At 36.3% G+C, this 10,095-nt stretch overlaps 1 protein-coding gene across 1 annotated transcript; it reads right to left on the minus strand.

Moving 5' to 3' along the window:
- Positions 1-5,013: 5,013 nt before the first annotated feature.
- On the minus strand, positions 5,014-6,726 carry LOC113315680. The gene is made up of 7 exons (XM_026563941.1): positions 6,611-6,726; positions 6,131-6,487; positions 5,935-6,031; positions 5,653-5,846; positions 5,442-5,543; positions 5,143-5,299; positions 5,014-5,034 (listed from the first exon to the last, which is right to left on the minus strand). The coding sequence occupies exons 1-7, from the start codon at positions 6,724-6,726 to the stop codon at positions 5,014-5,016; spliced, it is 1,044 nt and encodes a 347-aa protein (XP_026419726.1).
- Between the last annotated feature and the right edge of the window lie 3,369 nt (positions 6,727-10,095).

The raw sequence follows: 10,095 nt of genomic DNA on the forward strand, positions 1-10,095 counted from the left end.
GCTAATAATTATTTATGCAAAATATTTACAACTTAAGAAAGACTCCCAAAATTAAGAGAATCTTGAAAAAGGAAAATAGCCTAAACCCTAGCGTAGCTTGCAAGCTAACCTATTTAGTATAAATAAAGAGTTTGTGAATGCTACACGTTTTCATCCCCTTTGGAAAATGGTATAAGCTCCATAAGGTTGTTTTCCATGTCTTATATTCTTCATGAATAAGAGTGAGATAAAAGTATTTGGTTTGGGGATCACGAATCCGAGTTGGATTTAATCTTCGTGATTGATTATACAACTTGTAATCTAGGTTTTCACCTCTTGTCTATTCTAAGGTTTTCTCTTCTGATATAAAACCATTCAAGAGTTGTTGATCATAAGGTTGTTTTCCATGTCTTATGTTCTTCATGAACAAGAGTGAGATAAAAGTATTTGTTTTGGGGATCACAAATCCGAGTTGGATTTAATCTTCGTGATTGATTATACAACTTGTAATCTAGGTTTTTCACCTCTTGTCTATTCTAAGGTTTTCTCTTCTGATATAAAACCATTCAAGAGTTGTTGATCATAAACCCTAGGTTTTGATAGATTTCAGTTTCCGATCGTATACCAATACTTTTTAGTCGAAATCGGAAGCTAGAAAGAAAACTTCGATTAAGGTATCTCGTAAAAATCCTTAAGAAGTTTTAAAAAATATATCTCTAGATTTATTCTAGTTGTTCTTGTTGAGGAATCATCAGGTTTCTCTTCCTATTTTGAAGAGTATAATTAACTCATGGAATTATACTTCCTGTTTTCAAGGTTTAACAAGCCAAACAAAAATCTCTCTTATAATACCTAAGCTAGGTATGAGTGTTTAACACCCAAACCCAAGCCATTTATCAACTTTACCAAACTTACTTCCAGAAACAAAAATCACCGACCATTTTCACTTCCCCATTTCTTTTCTCTGTAAAACCCATACCTTCCTCCACTGTTCATCAACCTTTCTTATTCCCCATTTCATACCCAAGTACAGTCTAGTTTTTGTATATGTTCTCAGTGTCCATACCTTTATCTACTCAATTGAAGCTACAACTAGCTTCACCATTCACATAAAGAAGATTAATTAGGTATGAAAGTTGCAATTCAATTTCAGAAACATGAAGAGGTGAATGTGATTTCTTAACCATCAATCGATGACAACATACACCTAACTGAAGACATGGTGAGTGGTAGCTAGTGGTTAGTTTGATTTTTACTTTATTATTGTATAATGAGATTGGTGAGAGAATTTGGGGAAACAGGTATAAATAGGGAAGGCGGATGTATAATGAAAGCATGCCCGGAATAGCCGGTGCAGAAAGCTGTAGTTTAGATTAATTTTCTGTATTTCTTCATCATGTTTTAATTTCATAACTAGGGTTTAGATGAAGCCCTTAATCTACTGCTAGTTTTATTCATGTTTTGAGTATTTTTCTTGTTGTGCTTAAATGATATATGAATGGTTTAATCATTGTGTCACACGTATTGCTTTCACCTTGTTTGGCATGCAACCTAGGTAGTTAGAATAACTCTATGTTGTGCTTCAACTCATGCTTAAGAGACCAAGCTAATCTGTGATGAGTTGTGCTGTAAGAAGACAACTTATGCTAGGGATTAGTTACCTTAGTTGATATTAGGCCATCTACTTGAGATTACCCTGGATAAACAGTAGACTTGCATCTTGAATGATGTCCATTACAAGGGACGAGATTAGTATCGGAACTGAATTGACTTAGCAAAGGTTAGGAGGTGGATTCTATTGCCCTAGTACTTTTGTTTATCTTTGTGTTTGTTTTGGTCTTGTCTATTTAAGCATAATCAATCATAATATAGTCGTATCGAAAACCCTCTCGTTTCTAATTTAGTAATAGTAGAACCTAGATGTTTAACTTCGCATCGTAACAACTCCTTGTGGGATCGACCTGTATTTTCCCTGTTATAACTGACGTTGTGCACTTGCAGTTAGACATATTCGTAGGCTTCGTTTAGTCCTACCAACAACTAAACTTGACAAACAAGCTTGAGATAGCAACGCTTGCGAGTTCGACCAAGCAGTGCTCTAACACTAGCAAAAGCTAAGTGGGGGGGAATTTGATAAGTGCATAACTTTTATTATCAATTATATCCTTGTATTTGTTGTATTTCTTTCATATTACCTTGTATCACTTTTGTTTTCTTTTGTTTGTTTTATTTAGGTAGAATCATCCAAAATGAGCGAAAAGATTGCTGAAACGAACATAAACGTGAGCATAGGCTAAGGACCAGGAGGAACTCGACCAAATTAAGGATTATTCAACTCTATGTTGTAGAGAATAAAGATAAGAAAATAACGGAAAAATAATGAGGTCATTCCGAGTTCATATGCAAAGGTTATGGGCAAAACAGTTTGGGGTCAAATAGAAACTGCTCCCTACCTATTTCGGGATCTAGGGTAGGACCGATCCCCACCTCCAAAAGGTGCCAAGAATACTTACCAAATATGGAAAACTTAGTTCCGAAGTATTCCCAAACCCTAATATTCTTAGGGATGTTTAAGGAGACTTCCAAATACTTTTCAAGGGGATTCCGACACACATTTTTATCAAGATCCGAAGTGGAGACAAGAAAACAAGGAGCGAAAGCTAGGGTTTTGGGTTCTTCCATCACAAAATCTATTTCTATTTGATTATCTCTTATGTATATCATGTGTTTCACTAAATCCATGAGTATCTAAACTCCTATTTGATTGAGGATGAATTCTAAGTTCTAAACATGATTTGATTTGATATATGAATTTATTTTGATTTCTTCTTATGATTATCATTTGTTTCTACTATGATGAATATTTATGATTGACTGATAGGAGTCCTAGTAACATGATACCTTGATTGTCCTATTGCTAGTAAAGGGTTAGGATATCGGTAATTGTTAAATAACTCTTACACAAGTGTAAAACGTGAGACCTTGTAGAGGGATTCTGTGGAGTAGTTGCGTGTATAAACAACATTAGAAAGTAGACCTTCCGCTAAGAGTCTAACTACTAGGATCAACCTAAGTTCATAAAATATAAAGCATTCGATTGAGTTACACTTAGAGTGTGCTATTTCTAGGTAGCTTAGATGAATAAAATCTGATATTCGAGCGCTTTGGTATCCGATTACACAAGGAACTTTGGGGATAGCACTGCGCTAGATGTTATCCTACAACTGGTGATAATCTATGATTTATGACGAATAGATTAATATATTACTTCAGTAACGAAGAAGGATTCCTCGATCATACTTCTCATCCTTGATTACATCTTAATTATTTGCTTTATTATTTAGTTTGCTTTATATTCAACCTATAAACAAAACCCCCAATTTGCGACCTTTGACAACTAAAAACTCACTACCCTTCGTGGGAACGATCCTTGCTTCCATTATATTACCAGTTAATTGCGTGGAAATAAGAGATTTAATTTTTTGCACCCACCACACGCATCAGGATTGTAGAAATTTGGCTAGTGGCTACCCAAGCTCATACCAAATCGAGTTATAATTGTGTGAGTTGAAAATGGTGAAAAAGAAAAAAACAAAAAATTTGCTTTTTGATACAATCTTTGAGAGCCCGTAAAAGAGAGTTATGCTACATCATTCGTGTTCATTTTTTGTGTTCATCGAAGTACTATTGAAGAACATCAAAGGTATTATTGAATGCAGAAGACATACGCCATTACATGTAACAACATTAGAGGCTACGCATTAAAAGCCTTAAGCAAAGAGATTACTCGTCTTAATAAACCACAATAAGTTTATTTAAGATATCTTAGATTGACCATCTCTTTTATATTTATTTTTTTATTTTGGTATTTGGTAACCAAGTATTACATGAGTTGTAATATATTGAAGAAGACAAATATTACAAGGGTGTTTTACAAAATGGTCACACTTTCTTAATTTGTTTCACAAAATGATCATACTTTAAATTAGTGATTACAAATTGGTCTTTCTCCATCCAACTCACAGAAAATGAAAAAACGGTAAAATATATGACTAATCTAACCCTTTTTATTGTAACTGTGGGAGCTGAACCATGGTTAACATGCGTCTTATGTAGCACTCCTATGCACCCCGTGGCACCGACACGCTACCTGACAGCTTGACAACGTGGCACTCCACATGGCAGTATGACACGTGGCAAACTTTATGTGGATGGAAATGTGACCGTTTCCCAACGGCCTGATCTGATTTTCACTATAAAACTACACACCTGCAGACACAACCACACACTCATACATTCTCAGAACAAAAACCTTCATATAACCTAATATGTTTAAAATGGATGGTGGCAAGATGGAAGAATGGTGCAGTAGCAGTTCAGGGGAGACATCAGGTAGCAAGAACAAGATCATCAGCAGTAACTATTGTTGTATGTGTGAGAAAGGTATGCATGAGCCAATTGACTGTCCATGGATCTATTCTAGATGCAAAATGGTACCTTGCAATGGTGTGAGGAAGCTGTTGAAAGCACAAACTGATGATCATGCTGGTGAGAAGTTCTTCAGCTCCTCCATATGCCCATACTTTGAGTGGTTTGCAGATGCTACAACATCTGGAAAAGCAATGCAACTTCAGCTTCCATATCCACTTTCCTGTTTTTTTTTTGTGACAAAAGTCATACAAAAAGCAACTGTCCATGGGCAAATCAACCCTACAAGAAGAGGAAATGTAAGGGCACAGTAACAATAAATATATGTAATAATGAACATAACTCTGGAATAGCTTACCTCAAATGTACCAATTGTCTAGAGTTTCAATGGATTTCTAATGCTGTTGTCCATGAAACCAAAGTTGCAACCCTGAAAATGACAGAACTATGCAAGCAAATAGGCAATCTAACTATGTAAAATGTAATCAGTGACAATGGACAATCAATAAAGAAATAAAATTAAGTTAATTACATATATATTAAAACCCATTAATAATTAATATAAGTCTGTTTAAGTTAACTACAAATAGATGCAGTGAAACCCATTCAAACAAGCACCATAAACATCTATTCAAATAAGCAAAAAAACAACAAGGGACTAAAACTGAACTAAGCCCAACACAACATCATTTAACTACCAGCAACCAGTCTTCATTGAGTAGAAGAGAAGGTCACCTTCTTTGTCTTTGGTTTAGGGACTATAAATGTCTTAGAAAGAGTCTGAGACAACCCAACAGCACCACTGATGGTGTGGCTCAATGTATGTTGCACAGATCTACCAGCAGGCCTACCTCCCCTAGAACCTCTTCCACCTCTTGAACCCCTGCCACCCCTAAATCCATATGATGCAGATGTAGGCTAAGAAGATGATGCAGTTATAGGCTGAGAAGATGATCCAGTAGTAGGCTGAGAAGATGATGCAGTGGTAGACTGAAGTCCACTTCATATAACTTATAACAAAGCCTTTAAACTACCATTGAGCACAGGAACAAGTCTTCTCAACCGAATCAACTTGAAATACAACATTGGTCTTTGAAGTCTCTTCATATAACTTATCAATAATAGCTCCATTAACCCTGAATGCTCCACAACATTTCTGCATCTTATCAATCAAGTCCTGAGCAGTTGGCATCAACTTACCATTTTCCCAATTTGTACTCTCATTTGTTCTTTTGAACATAATACATCATTTCAAGGGCACAAATAGGCTTGTCTCTCATATGTCTAATCATGTTATTGAAGGACTCTGAAAAATTGTTGTTTAAGTGCTCACAACATGCAGATGGGTCAAAGAAAGCCCTAGACCATTGTTCCGGTTTTTTTTTCATCATGTAAGCTGCAACAGCTGAGAAAAACTTGATCAGATCATCCATATTTGCCTACACATACCATTAACATGACTAATTAAATGCAAATCCATAACATAACTAAAAAAACTCATAAAAGTGAATTAGGAAGAGAGATTACCTTCCAGTGTCTCTCCTTGTAGCATTTTGCAGCATTGTATACAAGGTAGTGCAGCTTTGATCCCTTGAAGTGTGTCTTCAAGTTCTTGAACATATGACTGGTTGTAAAACAGAGCATTCGAAAAACTAGTTCTTGAACATATTAAAGAATAAATGTTTAAATAATAACAAGATTTCCCTTGATGTGTAAGACTTACCGAAGGCAGTATCTTTTGAAATGTTCTGGGAAAACTTCATCCAATGCCTCTTGGAGACCTTTTTGTCTGTCTGAGATAAAGGTTAGCTTCCCAACAGGATGGTCTTCAATAAGTGGCTTTAGCTCTTTCATGAATAAGTGCCAATTTTCCCCACGTTCATTTCTGACCACCTTTATGGCTAGAGTCACTATCCCATTCTGTCCATCTAAACCATTAGCTGCCATTAGACATCCACCATGTTTTCCAGTCAAGTGGAAGGCATCAAAATCAATGATTGGTCTACCAGCATCCTTCCATCCTTGAATTGGTGCTGCAAATGCAATCATCGTGGACTCAAAACATTTGTCCTCACTGAAACTAATCATAAAATCATAAGACATAAGTTGGCATAGGATTTTATGTTGTTATACATAATAAACAAGCTATAGCATTATTACTATAAGAAATAAGCTAACTTAGTAAAGTTATATGGAAACTCACCTTCCAAAAGTGTAATTTGTAACATAACCAAGATTAGTTGCTTCTACCATATCACAAAAGGCTGGAACCAGCCTATAAGATTCATCATAACTGCCATTGAGTCTTTCTAAAGTCATTGTTCTTGCTCTCCAAGCAACATGATATGGAACATTGGTCTTGGGAGTAGTAAATAATTGATCTTTGAGTGCATATGGCAGTGGCATTGCATCTCCTCTCTTTATCTTGTCATGCAAATACTCAGCAACAAATTATGCATTAGCTGCTCTATTCCAGATCTCCAGTTGAGTTGTACATGTATGCTTTAAGTTGAACCTCCTCATAGCAAAAGTTGGTTCACCCCTGGTAACACTTTCCCAGATAAAGAACTTGCAGTCATGAGATTTGTTGAACCTGCATATAACTTTTATCCTATCATTGTCATTGGGCTTAAACTTGTACTGGAATCTCTTCTTAATGGCATAACCCCTTAGGTGCTTCTTGAAGTCATCTTTGTCCATAAACTGCATTCCCACAAACATTATGTCAACATCAATCATGAGTAATGTATTCCCATCAGCATAAGGAAACAACTCTCCATTGACATCTGCACAAATATCTGGACCATGCACTTGCTCAAACTGATTGTACCATGGATTATGTTTCTGATGAGTTGGCTCATTACCATACTCAATGGGTCCTTGGACTTCTGTTATGCCTATATACACATAAAGACTTGGGTTGTCAGTTCTTCATACACAAGAAACAAGAATAATTATTAAAAGATAAAACCCTATAAGTTAGATAATTACCTTCACCATCAGATTCAGAGCTTGAACTGTCATCATCACTATTATAATCCTCATTACCCTCAGTATCATAAGGAACAACTGCTTTTCCTTTTGGATCTTCCTGCTCACCTTCCTGCTCCATACCACTTGCTTATACTTCATTGACTGCTTCCATATACTATTATGGATGTATAGTGTCAACCTAGTTGCGGTCCTTAAAGTAATTGTTCACAAATTCACAGTATACACCAATGCCCATTTCTTCAGTATCAGAATTTGGACTTCTAGGATCATCAATTGGATGACAGACATCTTCAGCATGTAGGTAGTTGAATGTTCTCATACTATATCTCAGCTTGGAGTATTTCAGTACTAAATATAACATTCTCGTAATCATCATCATCAACATTCACATACTCATCCACATTCTCAAATAACCTCTTGCAACTACCACTACATCTAGTCACTGCATCAACAAATTTTTTAATTAGCCTTGGACTCCTTCTGACCAAATGTGGTGATGTAGTGCATGTTGAATTCTTCTTAGGCGTGGCAAACATCTTTGGATCAAGTCTGACTGGTGAAGAAGCATAGTTAATGCAAGTTACTGAACTACTTCTAACCTTGGATGGTGTTGAATCCCTATTGTTTGATATCCCAGAACTTTCAGCACATCCATCACCAGGAGGCACAATCATGTCACTAACATTGCACCATAAATTCACACACCCTTCCTCAACAACATCCTTATCCCACATCTCATACCAATGTGAATCATTAACCATATATTCTGGTTTACCATTACCAATCCAAATCACCCCAACCTTCTTATTTGGTGCCAACTTAAAAGAAGCATGAACTTTATCACAAAATGCCTTCAACCCACCAGAATTAATGTAACGAGCCTCAGGCTCGTCAACGCTATTAGACTAGTCATGAGACGACTAAGCCGCTATTGAGACGATTAATTAGAGACGAACGTTAATTAATAAAAATTAATCTAACAACGATCTAGTTACGAAATTAGTATCACTAGATAGGTCTCGAAAAGTTATGCGATCGGATACCGGACGAAGAAGATATTATCAGATTAATGAGAAGGACAAAATAATCATTTTTGCATATAAACCGCATGGCTGCCTTTATCTTTTATTTGGGTGCCTTTATCATTTTATTTTGGCATTATCATCACCAAAACGTGTCGAGAGAAAATCATTTCTCTTTTCTTCTTCTCTTTCCTTTCTTCTTTCTTCTTATCTTTTGTTCTTCTTCTTTCCTTCTCTGTCGAACTCAGTTCATAAGAATTGAGTTGTTTTCGTATGAGATATTCATAGGGATTTGTTAGTAAGTTGAATCGAAAGTGGAGATGTTGATTCTGTGGTTGATTTAGATCAGTATGAGAAGAAGAAAATGATGTAGATGTTGAATTGAGGTTAGGGTTTCTGGAATTAGGGTTCTTGTAGAACTGATGATGATAAAGTGACGTTCTGGGATGAAGAATCGAGGGGTTGTTATTGGATTGACTAGGTGATGTTGTTCTCATGTTGAATCGATCGGAAAAAGGTAAATCAGAGATTTAATTAGGGTTTCTATTTTGATTTCTTTATGAAATTAAGTTTGGTTTGATGTTATATAAGGTAGAGATGATTGTTTAGAGTTTAATTTTAGTTTTTTAAGGAAACCGGGTCTCAGGTTAGGTTTTGGATAATTTGAAGATGTAAATTAGGCCTTCTGAGATGCTTTGGGGTTGTTGTTGATAAATTAGAGTTAGGGTCTGTGACAAGACAAGGATGAAGATGGGAGTTTTGAGTGGAAAAGATAGAGTAGTGTTTGTAACTTAGATTATGTTGGGATACAAGGGAAGTGAAGTTTTAAGTATAACAAAGTTGATGGTTGGGCATTTATGAAGTGATTTGGTTATAAAGCATGAAGATGAATTGGGTGTTGACTAGTCAGATAAGATAGCAATGGTTGTAGTGTTGTAAGAATTCTTGAGTTTGTATCTCAGATAATAATTATGTGTTTTGGTTGGGTGTTGGACCTGAACTTAGTGATGTTATACAGATGTTGTTGAACTGAATTAGGAAACTGCAGATAAGAGTTGTTGGTTGTTTGAAGTGGTTAATGCTAATGGAGATGGTGAAGGTATTTGCAGGCTGCTGAAGTGTTTAGAATGATACCTGAAGTGAGTTAATAGTGTCTTGTAATCTTCAAGGATATGGAAGTGGTGATAAGAGTTGATGAAAATGAGGCCTGAGTTGTTATGGGAGGACTGGATTGCTGGCAATGATGAAGATGTTCTGTTTTACATTGGATGATGATGCTTCCAGGGTGAAGACATATGTTTATAGTTACTGTGGTGGTGACTTGGTTTTGGTGAATTGAAGTGTTGAATGTTGTTATAGACTAGGAACTTGTTTGTTTTCAGCTGACTCGGCGTCTGAATCTGAGTCAACCCCTGACTCGGACCGAGTCAACAGTCAGACCGTTTGTTTTCCATTTTGAGTCAGATCTGACTCGACCTCTGACTCAGACATAACCCCTGACTCGGACTCATTTGAGTCAGGTAACAAAATACCCTGACTCATGGGACCAAACCACTGACTCACTTATTTCCGAGTCAGATGAGTCAGATCTGACTCAAAACAAACATATCGACTCAGAACCAGATGAGTCAGGTGATTTCACTCAGATCCAGATGATTCAGATCCAGACGAC

Source organism: Papaver somniferum, chromosome 10 (assembly GCF_003573695.1).
Source record: "Papaver somniferum cultivar HN1 chromosome 10, ASM357369v1, whole genome shotgun sequence".
NCBI lineage: Eukaryota > Viridiplantae > Streptophyta > Magnoliopsida > Ranunculales > Papaveraceae > Papaver > Papaver somniferum.

Bases quoted from the DNA above. Each gene is read 5' to 3' on its own strand.
- LOC113315680 (XM_026563941.1), bottom strand. From the start codon at position 6,726: ATGACTTTAGAAAGACTCAATGGCAGTTATGATGAATCTTATAGGCTG. The intron at 6,488-6,610 runs GTGAGTTTCCAT...TTTTATGATTAG, and splicing joins ACAAATTACACTTTTGGAAG to TTTCAGTGAGGACAAATGTT. The intron at 6,032-6,130 runs GTAAGTCTTACA...TTTTACAACCAG, and splicing joins TTCAAAAGATACTGCCTTCG to TCATATGTTCAAGAACTTGA.